Source organism: Apostichopus japonicus, chromosome 16 (genome assembly GCF_037975245.1).
Source record: "Apostichopus japonicus isolate 1M-3 chromosome 16, ASM3797524v1, whole genome shotgun sequence".
NCBI lineage: Eukaryota > Metazoa > Echinodermata > Holothuroidea > Aspidochirotida > Stichopodidae > Apostichopus > Apostichopus japonicus.
In genome coordinates this window covers 10,939,950-10,959,784 of record NC_092576.1, presented here as the reverse complement: position 1 = coordinate 10,959,784, position 19,835 = coordinate 10,939,950, and the positions used below count along the sequence as shown (strand labels likewise).

At 35.5% G+C, this 19,835-nt stretch overlaps 2 protein-coding genes across 2 annotated transcripts in view; both read right to left on the bottom strand.

The window, feature by feature from the left end:
- Window positions 1-18,702, bottom strand: part of LOC139981945 (uncharacterized) — a 49,066-nt gene extending 30,364 nt beyond the window's left edge. Inside the window, exons 1-2 of the mRNA XM_071994367.1 lie at window positions 17,986-18,702; window positions 12,644-12,947 (exon numbers count right to left, since the gene is read on the bottom strand). Coding sequence (XP_071850468.1) covers window positions 12,644-12,923 — 280 coding nt within the window. The 5' untranslated portion in view covers window positions 12,924-12,947; window positions 17,986-18,702. The remainder of the gene's footprint in view (window positions 1-12,643; window positions 12,948-17,985) is intronic.
- LOC139983822 (general transcription factor II-I repeat domain-containing protein 1-like) lies at window positions 1,712-12,538 on the bottom strand. Its single transcript, XM_071997637.1, has 8 exons — window positions 12,258-12,538; window positions 9,682-9,748; window positions 9,217-9,274; window positions 7,422-7,597; window positions 7,098-7,251; window positions 5,553-5,630; window positions 4,528-4,698; window positions 1,712-3,610 (listed from the first exon to the last, which is right to left on the bottom strand). The coding sequence occupies exons 2-8, from the start codon at window positions 9,703-9,705 to the stop codon at window positions 3,579-3,581; spliced, it is 693 nt and encodes a 230-aa protein (XP_071853738.1). The 5' UTR covers window positions 9,706-9,748; window positions 12,258-12,538; the 3' UTR covers window positions 1,712-3,578.
- Window positions 18,703-19,835: the final 1,133 nt, after the last annotated feature.

Sequence of the window (19,835 nt, the reverse complement as noted above, 5' to 3'; positions counted from 1 at the left end):
AATGTTAGTGTGGTACCAAGGGCGGCGGAACCGGGGGGGGGGGCACAGGGGGCACGTGCCCCCCCACTTTTCCTCAGGTTAAAAATGTGCCCTTTTCTACATAAAAATTTCTAAATAAAAAAAGAGTTTACAAAGCGAAAAACCCAGTCGAATGAAATATTTCGGGAAGTTTTAAATGTTTACTACCATAGGCGTAGGAGCCCAATTTGTTTTGGGGGGCTGCAACGACTTGCCCGAAAAATATTACCAAAATTTTTCGGGCGCTCCGCGCGCGTTCAACATGTTAAGGCGCATATCATATAGGCATGGGTGGTTATTACATCGCATGCCAATAACATACAATAATTTGCCGTGATATTACCCTTCCATATTGGTTAGAATTTTAGGGAAAGTCGTTACAATAATAATGATCATAATAATATCATTGAAAAACACATAGCAAATTATTTTTCTATCAGTAGGTGCCCGAAAAATTCTCAGCATATTGCCCGAATTTTCACCCAAAAAATTGGTTGGGTGGGGGGGGGGGCTGCAGCCTTAATCCTAATGCATTTCCAAAAATGCATTGCTATATTACATTGTGACTTTGTAATAAGCAGAAGCCATTTTATAGCCTATTATGAATAATGAGTAGAGTTTTAATAGCCCATAACCTATACCCCATCCTTTCGTATTTTGACATATATATTTCATTTGCTTTCATGCGTGTATCGATCGCGTACGTGTGCAGGGACTTGCACTTTATAATGATTTCACCTCATTTTGTCTCGATAGAAAACTTGTTCCTCGTTTCCCAATTTGCACATTGGATATTGCAGTGCTAGTATGCATTGTTTCCTCGAGAGGGGGGGGGGGGGGGGCGTTGATGGAGTGATGTGCATACGCAAATAAGATAATACAAGAAGAGTTATAATGGGTACTAAATATCAGGCTGCATCAGTCCAATCGAATTTCTGCAAAGTGTCCTTCGACGTTGGTGCCCCCCAGAATAAAAGTGATTTCGCCGCCCTTGTGTGGTACACTGTTTCAACCCAAAATTGTGCTTTAAGCTTAGATTGGTCATTGAAATCAAAATTTGTTACTTTTTCTTCAAATTTGAGAGGTGAAACTAGGCCGATTTCTATATTATCAGAGTGTTCTATTTCAATATGTCTACTGCAATGTGATATCAATTGTGCCATATAGGAACAGAAATCTCAGTGCGGTACACTGTTTCAACCCAAAATTGTGTTTTAAACTAAAATTGGTCATGAAATCAAAATTTGTTACTTTTTCTTCACATTTGAGAGGTGAAACTAGCACAACTCACTATTAGCAAGTTCTATCAGATTGATGGAAACGGGATTTAATTTTGGCTTGTATTAGATATGTACATCATAACCTTATTTTTCTTTTCTTAAATAATTACCTACTATCTTATTCCCTGAAATATATCTGTCGCATGATACTATTTTATTAAATTAGTATTGTTAACATTGATCATTCTGCAGTTGGTTCCTCACAATGGATTCTATCAACATTGTTACTTTTATTGTCTGTGGGTTTTGTTCCATGATAACATCCATTACAGTCAGTCTTCACTCTACATGCTTCGCCATGTTTAGTCAGGATATCAGATCATTGATGGTCATCATTTGCATTTAATAGTGATAATAAATGAGGAACTCAAACAATAAAAAACAACTGCAAGTTGACAGAGACAAACAATTCATATTGTGAAATAAACCTTCTGTGTTTAATCTGCTGAAAGTTTCATAAATATATGTTTGAATGATATGTTATAAATTTGTAGCATATACTGTAATATAAACAAATATGAAAGTCTGGCAAAGTCTTGAGCTGCAATAATACATCAAATGGCATAATATGCATTTATATCACTGAATTTAAAAACTGGACAGTAGTTCTGGATATAACATTAATTTATATAAAAGGCATTACTCCTCAAGTGTTCTGTAATATGAGAAAACCATGTAAAAGAAAATAGTTCCACACCTGTATGAAAGAGCAATATTAAATATGAAAGATTGGCAAGGTGTGTATAAAAGTTATGCATAATATGTAATATGTATAAAATGGATGGATGGTCATTTTGAAACATAATAGTAACAACAGTATCAATGAAAACCACTGCTAAATACCTAAAGGAAAAAACACCTTCAGGAAAGAACACTATAATAGTTGACAGATTGGCAAGGTAAACATAGCATCAATCAAATATCTAATGGCAAGAAAGTAATCTTCTAAAAAACACTTAATAAATGAGAACCTATATTGAAAAAAGGAACTGACTTTGCTGTACTGCACATTTGTTGAGAAAGGTCCAGGAAGATCAAAATGTTCAAAATATATATTTTGTTTACTCCATAAATCAATGAAGTATGTATAAAACTTATGCATAATATGTGTAAAATGGATGGATTTGAAATGTAATAGTAACAACAGTATCAATGAAAACCACTGCTAAATACCTAAAGGAAAAAACACCTTTAGAAAAGAACACTATAATAGTTGACAGATTGGCAAGGTAAACATAGCATCAATCAAATATCTAATGGCAAGAAAGTATATCTTCTAAGAAACACTTAATAAATGAGAACCTATATTGAAAAAAGGAACTGACTTTGCTGTACTGCACATTTGTTGAGAAAGGTCCAGGAAGATCAAAATGTTCAAAATATATATTTTGTTTACTCCATAAATCAATGAAGTATGTATAAAACTTATGCATAATATGTGTAAAATGGATGGATTTGAAATGTAATAGTAACAACAGTATCAATGAAAACCACTGCTAAATACCTAAAGGAAAAAACACCTTTAGAAAAGAACACTATAATAGTTGACAGATTGGCAAGGTAAACATAGCATCAATCAAATATCTAATGGCAAGAAAGTATATCTTCTAAGAAACACTTAATAAATGAGAACCTTTATTGAAAAAAGGAACTGACTTTGCTGTACTGCACATTTGTTGAGAAAGGTCCAGGAAGATCAAAATGTTCAAAATATATATTTTGTTTACTCCATAAATCAATGAAGTATGTATAAAACTTATGCATAATATGTGTAAAATGGATGGATTTGAAATGTAATAGTAACAACAGTATCAATGAAAACCACTGCTAAATACCTAAAGGAAAAAACACCTTTAGAAAAGAACACTATAATAGTTGACAGATTGGCAAGGTAAACGTAGCATCAATCAAATATCTAATGGCAAGAAAAATTCTGGTTAGCCATTAATCTGCCTCTAAAAATGTAGTAAGTGGCCAGGGGAAAAGATAGGTAGCTGAGGTAGGTAATTTGTTGAAGTAAATGTATATATTTTTGTCTGCAGTTATAAAACTACACCTGTGTTTACAAGGTTTCATTAATTTTAGCCCTATTGATACCAAATGTCCAATGACCTCCACAAAAGCAATAGGCTTCTTGTAATTAATGTAGTTCATCTATGTAATAAATGTGAGATTTGTCCACTCTACCCTTCTTGAGATATCGTATTTAAAGAACAATTAAAACTGGTGGCTTAATTTCCATGGACCTTAAACGTATATATCTCAGGCACGATATTAAAATCAACTGGACCCGTCCGGTTGTCCCTGGTGATCTGCACAGGTGGAAAAATGAAAATACAAATTTTCAATAAATTATTTTTAGTAAAGTACTACACTCATCACATTGCAAGGGCCATGCATACTTGTTTTCCTTCCTTTTATGTTAACATTGACACTAAAGAAATAATTATAAATAAATTGATGATATACATAACACCCATAAATATTTGAATACAATGTAACAAAAAGTATGAATATATGTTTTTGCTTATTAGTTTGCACTATTGTTTGATATTGAAATAATGTAAAAAGCATGAGGTGGCCATAAGTCTTACTTAATCATAAGACATAACCTAACAGAAACAAAGCTGTGTACTTGTTTGTTGCAAATGTGTCCAAAATTATAACCCAATGAAACTCCATAGCATTAGCATATTATTAGAATATGGATGATTGTGGATATGCATAAAAAATGACATGTTGTACTCTTGAAATTGATGGGGATAATAGGCCAACCTCGCTGATAAATTTTAAGCAGGTAGCTTGTTTTTTTGTGATGATGTAAAATATGTTGTTTTTTCTCTTTTTCTTGAGACATCTCACAGGCCGCAAAAAAGAAAATCACAGGCGGGCGGCATGTGGCCCACGGTGCGTAGGTTAACCAATCCTGGCCTAGAAAACACCACAACTTTCATTCAAATGGTAAATCAATATATATGCAGATCCAAAATATGTGTAGAATTTGCCTATAAAATACATGCGATCGGAATGATGTAAAGGAGCTTAGGTTGAGGGTAAATATAATTGAGCTTTTTGTTGTTCATTCTCAGTCTTAATACAATTAATTCCAATAAATTAATGACAGTTTGTCAGATCTAATGTTATGACATCACCACAACTTGCACATTAAATAAAAAAAGTTTAAAAAAATTTGATTCATTACAGATCACATATAATATCAGCAACTTACTTATAACACATCTAAGCTCATCTTTGGCAGCAAAAATTGCTCTTAGCTGCCTCGGTCCATAAGATGATGGATGTCTTAATAAAACTCCAGGGGGCATCCCTTCCATTTTTACAAGGCCTTGCTTCACCGAGGAGTAAGGCATCCTTCTGCCTCTTACTCCACATGCATCAGCTTCAAATATTAAAAATGAAATGGTCATTATCAATTGCAGTTCACGTTAAATGCTAACTTTTCAGTGTGCTAGTGTAAAAAGCTGGCTTGGAGTGGTCAAATACAAAACAGTTTGCTATGTAAAATGCATACATCAACATTTTCTGTACTGATTGATGTCATAAACTAATGGCAAAACAAAACTCAATTGCAACACATTTTAATACTTAGCTTCTATTGCTTGTAAACTTTACAATATTTCATGTTTAACAAAGAACATAATCAAAGACCACTTTTAAGTGGTTAGAGAAATTCTGAGCAAGATTAAACGGTATGCAAGAAAATGAAATTAAAATCTCATAAACCTAGAGCGTGGCACAAAGAAAAAAAAAAACGAAGTTTCCATATAATGTGATATGTCATTGCATGCCATATTAAAAAGTGTTCTGTAGCCATGTGCAAGTGATTCTACAAACACACATAATTTTACAATGTGGTATCTGACTTTATGTTATTAACCTAAAGTACATCTGTCCATTATGCACTGATGTCATATGTAAAAAGCATTAAAAATCACGTTTTCTAGCACTGCAGCCTAGGAGTAGTCAGTGTCCTTTGTAAGGAATTCATCAAGAACATAGGAAGGGACACCTAAACAAGACACCAGCTGAGCAAAGACCTGTCTAATTATGTATAATGTTGTATAAAACAATATAGCATATATACTGCTGACATGTCACTGTAACTCTCTTTGATCAGAATTGAAACAGTGATATCAGTTATTTGATTAACATATTTTGTTAAAAATGAATGGCAAGATCACTTAGAAATAAGAATGTTCTAACAGTGTTTGTGCAATCTCATTAGAAACTTACAATATTTCTCATTGAAAATTGTTTGGATGACATTGATTGTCACCTTCTCTGATCCAAGAGCACTGGATGGAAAACCCTCTGTTTGGTAAAGAAAATCAAGAAACATGTGGAAGTAATTTGAGGAAAAAGCTGCAAGGTCACTAATGAAAATGTCATTCTCTCGAAACACATCCACACAATACATGCATGTAAGGCAGCAGCCCTTCTTGTTAAGTTCAATAATTGTGAAATTATATATGTGACCAAGGACAGAGGTTAATGTATGGACATACGACTCCAAGTTCATAGCAAGTTTTGTGGTTTAAATTTGACTACAAACAATATGATTATGGCACAATTCCCAAGTATTATAAGCAGTTCTGTGTTATTGAATAAATTTAAGGGTAGTCTGTATTGGCCCCAAATTATAGCACCCTACAATTGCTAGAACATTTTAAAGCAGCATTTTGCGTCCTTTTCTATGATTTTTCTCAACCTCACTGATTCCACTTTGCCATAACGACATACATAACTAGCTAATCTATTTATATTTTACTTCAAATGGTGGCATAAAAGTCGAAAAATTTGCAACTTTCAACTTTGTTGTTCTCCAAGATATTTTCTGTTGGGAACCCAATAAACCTCGCCCATAATATGAATATTTAAACACTACGAACGTCATTGACAAATACGTAATATAACACCACGCTTGATTTGTGTACAGTCTATATGGCAGTTGTACCAGGGAGTTGCATAACAACTCCCTGGTTCATGTGGTTGTACCAACGCAAAGTCTTGAATCTATTTTTAGCAATGGCTCATAACTAAACCTGCATCTCTGATTGGTTGCATTCAAACTAGTGGGTTTGGCGGAATTGTATACGATTAATTTTAACTGTGGAATTTGCCGAGGACACTCTTCTCATTATCGACATAAATCGTTAATTACTCGCTAATTAATGATCTTGGCAGGGTGAAACTTGGATGGTATCTAAGTTTGCTGTTTTATGATTGATACATGTAAAAAATCGATGCACATGATGAAAAGGTGGAAAAAAGTGACCCAACGCAAAATGCTGCTTTAAAAACTACTTTTCTGGAGGTCCTTACTTCCAAATTGTTCTCAGACATTCTACATGCACACACAAGATGACTGAATGCCTGGTGTGGTTAATTTCCTCAAGGGTGGTCAAAAAAAAAAAACAGTTAAGGAATTTTGACTAAAGGTGACCATATTTGAAAGGTTACCATATTTGGGGCCAATGCAGCATACCTTTGAGGCTTTGCACACAGCATTACATTAAATTTGCTATAGACCAAAAAAATAATAAAATAAGAACAACTTCTCCAAATACAGGTTACATTTCAATACTGTGGGGTCTAATGGAAAGGGAGGGGGGTTGGAGGGGTTGCTTGTTAACTAGGTTGACTGGACAAACACTGGACTCACAAACTAGTTGGTACAAATAGTGTACCTTGTTCCATCTGTACTCTTATCAAGCCTTCAAATATTGTGAGTCATGGACTTTGTCGCTACCCCAAATGCTTTCTCAATGTATCACTTACGATTTAGGAAGGCTCTGAATGACTCTGTAGCCAGTCCAGGGTATTCGTTAAGGAACATTGATCCTTTTGATGTTCCGTAGGACATAATTTCACTTCCGGCACTCAGGACCAAATATCCCTCAGTGGTTGGTATGATTTCTTTAAGTTTGTCAATCTGTAGTTCAATAAAATAATTGGTATCTGATAATGTTCAATTTATGTTACATCATATGAGATAAAAAACTTTAGAAATTACTGCAGAAATCAGCAGTTTATGACAATGGGATAATATTTCTTATTTTAAAATCAAGAATTTTTTGGCATATTGAAAGCAAAAATATTTACCATAGATAGTATTTTCTTTGTGGTCCGCGTCCATTCTTTCTTCCTCCATTTCTGGTCTGTGGGGATTGGGAGGCTTCTGGCCCTGGCTCTAAACAGCGCCCTCTGCTCCTGACCTAAGGTCCTCCAGCTCTCTCCAAATCTATGAAGCCTCTCGCTTCTGGTAAGTTGTTTAAACTCTTCAATAAATGACAATGAAAAAGAGAACAGAATAAATTCAACCTTAAAACAACGGTACTCAATTGTTGAACAAGTTTAAAGAACTTGATAAAATGACTGTATTTCACAATTTTGTGGTTTGAAATATTTCACAATTGATTTTGTAACAACAAAAGTAAAGCTCTCTGATTTATAAAATCATTTTACACTGCCAACCCCTCCCCCCCCCTCCCAAATTAGTCTTAACAATTCCTTGAGAGCATTCTAAGGGATGGGCATACATTTGCTGAATTGAACAAACCAATATTCAACAAAGGAGGACCCAACACTCAAAATACATAAATGTAGAGTTGTCCTGTTTCTAAAGGTTTCATATATTTTAATCTCTGAAGACATCATATACCAAGTATATATAAGATTTTTTTGAGTAGGTCCTAACTTCAAGCAATATCAACCAATAACTTTGGAAGGGACATATAGCTACCTACAAAGTATTAAGGTTCATGCAAGTTACTGATTGCATTGTGAGATATGTGCACAAGGTTCCAGACTTTCACTTCAGCTGACTTTAGACTTCCACAATTGATAGGGGACAGGTACTCAACAAGGAAGGCCTTTGTACCAATGTCACTGTAGCCAAAATGTTTAAAAGGTGTTCAATTTGGACAGCTAGTTACCTTGATTGGCCTCTGACCTCACACAAAAGGAATACCAAGCAATAAATGTAACAACCACATATGAACTTCATGCAAGATGTACATGCTGAGATATTGTTTGTAAGGGCCAAGTTGTCACACACAGTCATGACTGCAGCAATTCCTTTTCCTTCAACAAGGAATCAAAAATATTTAGCAGCATTGCAAATTAAGTGAAAATTAGAAAAAAATCTTAAACAAAGGTTTTAAAAAGCAGGTGAACTTTCAGAATTCATCATTCCTGTACCCTTGGCTGGGAGATGAAAGACAACATTTGACTGAAAATATACAATACAAGAAAACAAAGTGGAGGGGTGGGGGGGGGGGGTTGGTGGAGGTTTGAAAATTAGGAGGAATAAAGAATTTTATGTTCTATTATGACCGGATTTTATATAGAATAAACATTAAAATCTGGAAATAATGTTATCATGATTTATAGGAAATCTGTAAGATTGTTAACATTTGGGGAAGCATGGAAATTATTTCAGTATCAAAATATTTTATCGGATAAAATAAATATGTTTGTTCTTTCTTGTGATGTTTTCATATCTTACAGTGAGGTTGCCACCTTTCCCAGTTTTCTGTTATGCCTCTGGTATAGAAATGTTTTCCGGTTATTTCTTGATTGTTTGTGTAAAGAAAGTCCTGGAAAACAGGACAGATCTGGTCGACAACCAAACCGACTGCCTGTACTATGGTTTGCCTTAGTATTAAGCTTGCTGTTAGAATGACTCAAAGTCTAATTTACCTATAAAAGTGCAGAAAATGTAAGCACTACCACTGTTGGCTTGCTTTTGTCCTACTAATTTTAAACCTGCAAATCACATGCATGGTCAGGATTGCATTTAGTGGTGCAATCAGTCATAACAAATAACAAAACTCTATGAAAGCAAATAATTAAAAATATGCAATGTTCCCCACTTGATGGATATATTTGATATTACCTTCACTGTTGGCCTTTTCCATACAGAAGAGACTGTAGCCTGTCCTTCTTGGTTTAATCTATGGAGAGATCAACATTTCAAACTTGAAAGATATCATTAGTTTATAAAAAATCTTAGCATGGACATGTTTCAATGCTCCTTCTTCATTTGAAAATGTTCATGCATTGAGTGATGCTTAAATTGGGATTTGGGAAGACAAAAGCTTATGTCATCATTTCAAACAGCATTTTCATAGTGTCATTAATAAATGAAGTGGGCTACTGTTATTTGTTTCCACTGATACTCTATCATAACAACTGTAATTTTTACCATGAGGGCATGATTACCCAAGTTTAGTAAACTGATGCAATAAATACTCTGATAGGATTCCATTTCAATTGGATAAATCTTTTCAATTGATCACTGTCACAATACACTGATAATACTGATACAGTATGTGAAAATTTATCAGATTGTAAATTGTACCTGTTTAGTTGTTGTTCCATTCATTGTTAGAGTACTGAGGAAGGGGTCCAGACCGTACAAAGAAAGCCTGAGGACAATACACAAACAAGAATTAGCTCCAAGTTATTAACATATAAGATTCTATAGATGTAAATAAGTGTGTATGGTAGGAGGTTTCCTATTTTGTGGTTAGGCTTAGCTTAGCATACAGTATGGACTGACATTAACCATTAGAGTATTTTCAGGGTGTTGTTGCCAGTGAATTGCAGTAAACATTTGTCATTAAATGATTTACTGTATATCATAACATCGATCAGTATGAGGTAGAAAGCTAGCTAGCCGCTGAGTTGTAGAATCATACCTGGAAAGTCTACTGTATACTTAAACCATGAATACATAAATTTATGAAAACACTAAAATGTGTAGCAAACTTCAGTGCCCAACTACGTCGAACAGTAGTTTTCCTCTTCTGTTAATGATGTTCTTGCCTTTATGAATTTTAACACAGACTTTCTTAAGGGCTAGATCTAGCTTAAGCTCATTTGGGATTAATAAATTTCTAAATTTGGGTTTTACAATATATTCAATAAATAAGGCATTAATTGAAACAACATGTTGAGTGGTCTGGTGCCTTGCGCCATAAGAAGAATAGCTTCAAAGGCGGACACTATGTATTATTCTGCTCATCTGCTATGTTGAGGAATAAAGGTTGGATCAGCTGCAGCCTTGCACTACTCAGAGAAGAGAATATAAATTTCTGGCAAGTTCAATTCTAAGCTTTTTCTAAAGACATTTATTCCCAACACATAAAATCATGTCTTTTGTTTACTGATTTGTACATTTTGTCTGCATGAATTAGCACCCCTTTGTTTCGTAAAAAGACCGAACAATTTACCACACTACCTGTACATCTGCATACATGTGTAAGTTGCCTTCCTGTTGGAAACAGTTACATTACCTGCAATGATTACAGTATATACTTAAATTTTATTGATGCGTTTGGTCTAAGGTAAGCAGCCTGTCTTAAAGCAGCCTGTCTTTTGTATGTGAACATTATGTTTGTGGGAATTTGAAGCACCCAAACTAGGCCAGTAGCCTAGTTGTATGCCTACTAGTACTATATATAGTGAAGGTTTCATAACTGCGGCCAACCTAACCTTTCTGCACCTAAGCAGAGATATGTTTTTCATGAGTGTGAATCCATTTCAAGTACAGAAAGTTCCAAAGAAATTTGGTTCCTTTAAAGCCTTTTACACACTCCCTCCAATGTTGCAAGTACTCTTTGCTTTTAATTATCTTACTCTCTAAAAATAACCAAAATTCCTAGAGATGATGCCATTTCTCCATAAGAACAATCCACCTGCTACATCTAGGCATGCATAAAAAGACTCAGAGCATGGCAAACAGGGTACAAAGTCAATGGATGCACTTACACAGTAAAATTATGGACAAATGTGTCAATTAAGGGGTATTAACAGACTTTACATGGGAGACTTTTTCGGGTCAGATTATTCTTAACTGTATGTTTAACTACACTTCTGAAAATCACATACAGGTGAGTGTTTTGGGGTTTCCTTACTAGATATGGTTCATCAATTCCTTAAGTACTTAATTATGAGCCCACCATGCTAGTACTAGTTAAGTAGTAGCAAAGGCTTCAACAATGATGCACACCTATCATTGACACACCTTCAATTATAACTAGATATCACATAGCGTTCATAGCAGGCAAACAAAGCAGAGTTACATATATCTCAAGAGCATGAAATGAATCCATATCATGTAGGTTAATTTGTGGATCTAACAGTAGCTGTTTGTAAAGCTTTCAACTTTCTCCCCCATATTTGTTAATTTATATTTTGCATTCGGAAATCTTGCTCCATAAAACAACAAATTAGCAAACAGCACTCAACTTCAATAAATACACAATTGAGTTACAGTAAATCTATGGCTACTAAGATTGGGAACTTGTCACAGCTTATTCTTATAGTCAAATGGTGTTAAATTGTATGGTTGTAAGCAATATATTTTGGAATCATTACAATTTATCAGTAAGAAATACAAATTTCAAAAGTGCAATTGAGCACATATTGACCACAACATGTCTGCCGTGTCAAGATCGTTTATAGCCCATCAAAAATTGACACATTCGTCGATTAATGTTACTGAAAGAGGTTATTTTTGGGAGTAAAATTTCCAAATGCCATAATTACTAGTGGGGGGGGGGTCGGGTGGTGGAAAAAGCTTAAAGAAAACACAATTTGTTCGTCATGTGGCATAGGACCCTGAAATGGATTCAACATTTAAATCTCATGAAATATGTCACTGCTTCACTGCAAAAGGGTTTATAGGTTGCCTGCTGTATTATTTTATTGCTATGGTACAAATCTAGCAATATTTGAAGGTTCGCCAATTATGAAGCCTTTACTATATTATCTATAGTAAAAGTATTAGTAGGCTACTACTGTACTACTAGAGTACTCAATAGTACTAGGCCAGGCAGTACTATTAATTTCGACATTAGGCCTGTGCCTATGCTACTTTTAAGTTAGCTTTTGTAGTTCAGATGATATGGCTTGAGTATTTTGGTTACTTACAACAGAAATCGGGCGATTTTTACCAATAAGGCACACTGTGTAATACGCTGTTGTGTGATCACGGTACGATCGTTCGAAGAAGCCGCCGTAAAAATAATACCCTTGTTGCGCAAGTACAGTGAGGTCCATTCTTGGTTACGCCCATTCGCTTGTTACGTCACAGCTTTCTACGTGTACGTCACTTGTCATGTAGTATCATGCAATTCCGTACTTCTCAAGACAATGCAACTTGCCACATTATAACTTGTCTTGAGAAATGGAAAAAACTTGAGGTCTTGGTGATTAATCTGATCTTTCCTGACTCTTAAAGTGGGGGTAAATTTAGTTTGCAATCTCATTTATATCAAGAAATCCTGCTACACGCCTGCTCTTTGTTAGTAGCCTACCTGATAGATGCGTCTTTCTGTAATTCTTCAACAGATTTGAAGCCTCCAAAAGCCGAAGCTCGTCTAACCAATCTATAAGTACGTTAACCTTTCGTTCGTTGAGCAGGTCATGACCTTGCAAAGCAGTGAATAATTCTCTAGCGTTGGTTATCAGCTCTCTCCTGGCAGGACTTATATCTTTACATAGGAAAGCCAAATCCTGGACATTTTTTTCCGTCAAGACTTCGGATACTTTCAGAAGAGTGAGTCTGAACGGTGACGTAGAACTTGATGACGTCATATAGAATAAATATTATCCCTATTACTGCAAATGAACAGAACGATTCACTGATGATATGCGTGACAAATTAAAATTTTACCTTAACGTAACCTATACCAATTACAAATAATTCGTATCAATGTCAAGTATTTGGAATAAGTTCATTTCATTGATAAAGTTAGCTTTTCTTGTGCCTTTCCTGCACTTTTTTCTGTTTACTTGTTAGTTATATTTCCGTGAAAACAAGGTTAAGGAAGTCAGTATGTCTGATTAACACGAATATTAGTTTCTAGAAGTATCGATAGTTTACGAAGATAGCTCAAAATTACGTGTTCTTTTAATAAAGAACAGCAATCTCCAGGCATGAACTTATAGGAGGTATAATTGGGTAACGTTTCAAACTGTTATCAATTTAAAAACATTACTTGTTAACACAGAAGAGAGCCTCAATGCAATGCAGAGAAGGGTTTAGAATGTTTGAATATTAAAGCTGTTATCGGATTGTATAATGTTATGACGTCAAAGACAACCGTTGCGAGCCGGAAATGCGTGTACCAGACTCCGTCTAAAAATTTAAAATATGGAAAACATGCAGTATTGTGTTTATGATTGTATCGACAACCACCAGTTTCCTGACAAATTCGACGAGTCGGAATTGGGGAAAAGGTCGCTTTCGCTATTTTGTTATGTGAATACAATACTAGTCTCTGACTGTCTTTATTCTTCGTGCACAGTTTCAATGTTACATAATTATTAGAACGAGATACAATTCCAACCAAAAGATATGAAACAAAACTAAAAATGTGTCAGTAGAACTGCTGATGACTTAAATATAAAGTTATATAGTAATATTGGCGAACTGTCATGAACAATAGATTTGGTCCAAATATGGATCAAATCGCTGCTCTATTTAACTGTTTAACAAAATGAACCGTTCATTAACCGATATCATGGTTATTCATGAGATATTATAACATTACAGCTCGAAATGTCACCTGACTTTTATCTTTTATTTACAAACAAATTGATAGAAATGATAAAATTAAGTAGTTCTGAGCGCTATATATCGTCCCGTTTTCGCGTAGTGGCGAATGTGCACTTGACTTAAATATTGTTTTTACCTATTTCGAGGGTTAAAAAACGGTTGAGCCGGGTTTGAAGTTCTAAAACTGTGAAGTTTTTTAAATTTATTCTGACTGATTTTTGACGAATTTCCACCTAAGGCCCACTCTCGTTTTCACATACTGACGAATACTTTAGTCATTATAACCACTCAGTAACACAATTTGTCTAAGGTCCATGCGTTTTGCACAACGACGAATATTACCCTTTGGAACAAGCCGAACATAACAACCATGTCCACGAACTGCCATTTGAAAACACCCAGGATTATGGGAAGATTTTATCTTTATTATTTCCACCTCGTCTTTTAATTGATTAATGCAGCATTTCATACACGATAGCATAACTCGTGAAAACAGAATGGCCAGTGGGTGAACCATAATATACTTGAATAGTTGCCTAGTGTTATGATTGCAGTTCATTCGATGCTTGTATCTGTTGCACGAGTAGCTATAGACAGTAAACTGGAGTAACGCTATTTATCTCTACTGAATCGGTGTAACAGTGTCGGTACATTTAATTAGAGCTGTGTGTAAATGAGGAAACAGGCGGTGTAAGTCACTGACGGACTTTGATGACAATGGGTGTAACTCGTATAAAAATGATGAATAAATCACTCAAATTTTTAATTGTGACCGTGAAGACTACAATACCTACCCAAGGTTAATTAATTTAAGCAATTTTTGGGGTAAGCCTAACCATACCTACGGATTAAAGGGAAGGAATCCCAAACCATCATAATGAACTTATATCACCAAGATGCTTGTGATAATCTTATCCCTAAAATATTTAAGTCCATTATCTTGCACGGTACGTGAGTAAATTGGTTTTTAACAGTCGTGGCATGGAGCTATTTTTTTTTTTTGGGGGGGGGGGGGGGGGCTAATGTGTAATGTCATAGTGCCACTTGAGATGGTTGGAGGGGGGGGGGCGGTGTACTTTAATTATTTTGGTTTCCTGCCTCCTTTCAATGTGAATGTAAACAGTTCACTAAACAAATACCATTGTTATGACAAATTAAAACATGCAAACACCAGCTCATTTCCACTTAAGACTTTCCTCCAGTCTTCAATTTCATATGTAAAGAAACGTTAAAAAATGAAACACTCCCTAAAGAAATACGGTTTCTCTTAGCTATTGGCGACTTTGCTCCTCACGAGCATTACTCTAGCCTAACTTATAGATACCTTTATCTGGCTTAGTAATACCTAGTTACATAGTTGATGGTCACATGATAGTTCTACATGAAACTTTGGAAGGTACTAGAATAGTTTATACTTAAGTAGTTACTGTCTACAAAGGACGAGGGGGGGGGGGGGGGCGTTTAGACCGAATTATTTAGAAAATCTTAATAGCAACCTTCAGATTTGACAGAACCGTGGATGTTTTCTTCCATAGGATAAGAAGTTCAGGATCACAGGGGAAGTTATACCAGACCTTTTGGTAAAATAAACCAAGTCAGAATATGGACATACAAACCAAATGAACATCACAAAACTGATACACCATCAGTACTGGTTCCTTACATTGGGATTGTTAACCCATCAGGTTGCTCGATAACAAAGGAGAAGGCACTTGCTGTTCCAGAACGGAAGTATCAAGCCACTCGAAGAATCCATGTATTGCAGATATCAAAGGTTTGATTAATCCATTGTATTGTGTCTCATTAAGATTGTAAGGAAAGAATTATAACATTATATATTAATTATAACACAAATAAATAAGCGTTTATTACTATCTTGCCAAATCAATTATGAAGGATCTTTTACGAATTATCAAAGACACATGGCTTTTTCATTGGCTGACACAATTTCTTCAAGGATGGTCCAGACAAGTTATACTGGATAAAGGGTTATCGGCAATGTCGGAAATGAAGGTTGGTGTGCCTGTGGGGTGAGGGTTGGGGGTCCATCATGTACTATATTATTTACTATATATACTGATGAAATTAGGTCAAACTCACATATTTCTGTTACAAAATATGCCGATAATAGTGCTGTATCATGCACAATTTCTAAGAGCTCTGTTGAAACTGATCAATGAAATTTTCAGTGTTCTGTAAATGACAATTTTTTAACATGTGACCGGAAGATTTTATTGCGTAACAACCCAAAATAAAGGTATTATATAGTATCTAGTGTGGCTTACGTTGTTTCTTTCTTTTACCAAAATGCTAAGAAAAATGTTTTCAATACTGTTATTCAATCTGGCACATGTGATATATATATATATATTGCCTGTCTGGTACCAGTTTATATTGCAAAAAGGCAAAGAAAGAAAAATGAAGTTTCTTAAATAAACATCAGCTATATTTAATTTAGATTACAATATACTTTTTGAAAAAGTAAATGCTGCTGCAAGACAAACGTTTACAAGAATGGTAAATAAGATTTACAGTGATCAGAATCAACCTTTGTATACTGTACTAAAAAGACTCCTGCACAAATCGAGCAGAAATCTAAGGAATCCCCACAAAATACCGAACGTTAGTTTACAGATACTCATTTATTTACCGTGCTACTTTATACATTCCATTCGAGCACTTAGACTGTTTGTTGTAGTCTGTTTGTTATATCGTTTTATGTATTAACTTTTGTACGTGTAGATATATTTTATATGATATCCTATCATCTTGGCATTTTCTCCCCTTTTATATTAGTTATTCTTCGACTGTTTGTTGTGGCCTGTTTGTTATATCGTTGTATGTATTCACTTTTGTATGTGTAAATGTATTTGATATGATATCCTATCATCTTAAAAAAAAAATCACCTTTTATATTAGTTACTCTTCTTGTTGAGGTATTATATGACTCCTCTCTATAAATTGTATATGCATACTGGAATGAAATAAAAAGGAGGAGCAACATACTATAGTACAACTTGGAAACACTTGAACAATGGCACAGTTGTTTCCTTCTTTAAATCTGAGGATTTACACGAGGTTGGGTTGGATATTATGAATGTGCCTGTAAGCTTAAGAAAAATTTCACATTCCGTTTAAGGTGATCTTATAGTGTAAAAGCTTCCAAAACTTTTGAAAGATACTTAGCAACTATTGTCAGAGACATTTCACGTAATACACGTATGTTACAGATGTCATACTAGAATGTATACAAACACTTTTGTTCTAGACTAAGACCGAGTGGGTGGGGACTCGCATTCAACCCGTTAAGTTGTTCGAAAAGCACCGTTAACTCGTTGGCATGGCTGCGACGCAAAGCTGGATTCACGACACGGCCTCTTATATCTTAAAGATTCAAATAGGTGTGTGGTATAATCAAGAATGCACGAAATAGGCAGAACGTATAAAATGCCGACACACTTAATTAATCTATCGTTTTATTTTAGCAAGATCCCACCGCTGACCATTGATAACTTTTCACGTGTTATACATATGCATGAATGCGTGTATGCTGATACAATGGACTTACCCTAATAGCTTATTGACCACGCAAAATTTGGGGAGATAGTTTTACTACGATGGTGGAAAATTACCGGAAAATTGGGTCTATTTTTACCATTTTTACACAATCGTTTTAGGGTGGATCAGTGTTATTTATGAATTTTGAAATATAGTGTCAACTGCTGTAGGGGGGGGGGGGGGAGTCATGAGTGTGAAACAAATGAGAATGAGAGGAATATAAATAATAAAAAACATATCACACTGGAGCAGAAAATGTTTTTTTTTTTTTTCAATTTGAGACTATAAGTCATATATTGTTCTTTAATAAGACCATAATGGCAGATTCTAAACAGTTCTTATGAATTCGTGTCGTTAAATATTTTTATTAATTATATATATCAAAAGTGTAAAATGTATGACATTTTTTTCAAAGTGAAATGAAAGATGACAACACATATGTATGTTTACAACTAGATATCGATTTCCCGGTCAATTGAAACGGTTGAACACCTTGATAAACTAATCTGCTATGTAATAATCACAAAAAGCCACTCTTACCTTCAATGTCTTCCAGTTGATAAGTTAAACGACCACTCAGATATGATTAAAAGCTGTGCCCAATTAACGTACACTTAGGCCGTTAGTAGATAGCAGTATACCATTTACACATGGTATAGGGTGTGTCGGTACTAGTACAAATAACAGCGCACAGTAATTTGAAATGGCATACAGTGGGAACTATGTACACCAAAGGAACACACTATATAGACGTGCATACGAAGTAGGAAATAAAGCCGCCCTGGCAGCGATTTTTTTCCCAAACAGGTTTGCAATTGCGTGTAAATAGGCGCTCATGATTGGTCGGAAAAGTTACGTCATCACGATAGAAACCTTCACTTCCAGGTAACCAAAGTGTCTGCATCCATTCGTTGCAAAGAAGATATGCCCGTTCAAAATTACCCGAAGCTTTTCGTTGTAGATGTTTTTGGAATTGGTATAGACATATTGAGCACACTAGTATGGTATGATCATCTACTTTGATCGAAGTTTTCTGTGTAGGCATTAATCGATAACAACGCACAGTGAAATATTCGTACAGGGTACATCACCCATGCGCTGTAGGCCTATATTTATTATAACTGTGTACACAGTGCAGTGACGGAAAAAATATCATACTGTACACTAAACTGTTTGCGTATTCAAGACTCGTGAAGTTGTGTTTAGTGTAGGCCTACCCATTCCACGAAACGAATTCCGATTGCAGTAGAACGGCTCACAAATAGGGGCGTATCCAGGGGGGCGCAACAGGCGCGCCCCCCTATTGGCCGTCACCAAAAAAAAAAAAGTTTAGCAAAAAAAAAAAAAAAAAAAAAATTGATGACGACCTTTATGATGTGAGATGTCGGTGATCGCTCAACCCCCCCCCCCCCCTCCCGTATGCTTTATTTTTTGTTTGCCAAAAAAAGGTTCTGGCGAAGTTCGGCGGCATAATAGTTTTAGAAACATAGATGGTAATTGTGTTTGTATTATCACTATAAACACTAAATGACATGCCAGCCATACTAAATTGTGCATTTTGTGTCCATATTTACTGGAAATGTTGCTTATTATTAAGGTCGAAAAATGGATCACATATGGCCATGGGCGGCGATCCTGGGTGGAGGGGGGATATATCCCCCCATGAAAATGGGTGGAGGGGATGTAATGCACCATACCACCCCCCCCCCCCACCAAATGCCAGGGATAAGAATATTTTCATGCCTACATTTATGCATCTTCGTTAATGTACGGCTCTTTTTTAGCTTCATTTCTCGCCTACCATAAACGCAGTGCGATCTTTTCAAATAAAGCGTCTTTATAAAGCAAATATAGTTGACTGTAGGCTTCATTGGCCCTATAACAACAAAATGTATTATTGCGCCCACGGTATTGATATAGTACATATATGCACCCTCATAGTATTCATATAGGCCCTATAGTAGGCCTACACACGTACATGTTCCCTCAAACAGCTGAGAATCTCATGTAACCAGGGTAATGCTTAATACACGTTTCACCTGGATGCCCTAGCAATCGGTACCTAGGAATGTAACTGTAATTGTGTATTGCATGTGTATAGGCCTAATAGCCTGCATGAGGCCATTTTCTTCATCGAATAATATAACAGAGCTCTCGAACATTCTAACGTTGCGCCTGAAACAAGATTGACAGGGGCAATTTTCCCAAAATAACACCCGAAATTAAAAAAAAAAAAAGTATTTTGGATCCTGATTATGAGATATTTCGGACATGACATCCCTATTTTAAAGTTGGGTATATGCCGCTTGGAAACCTCGGGAAGTGCCGTTTCCGGCCATCTAGAGGGTTTGTTAATCCCAAAATTTTCGTGTACGCTTCGCGCCAACACA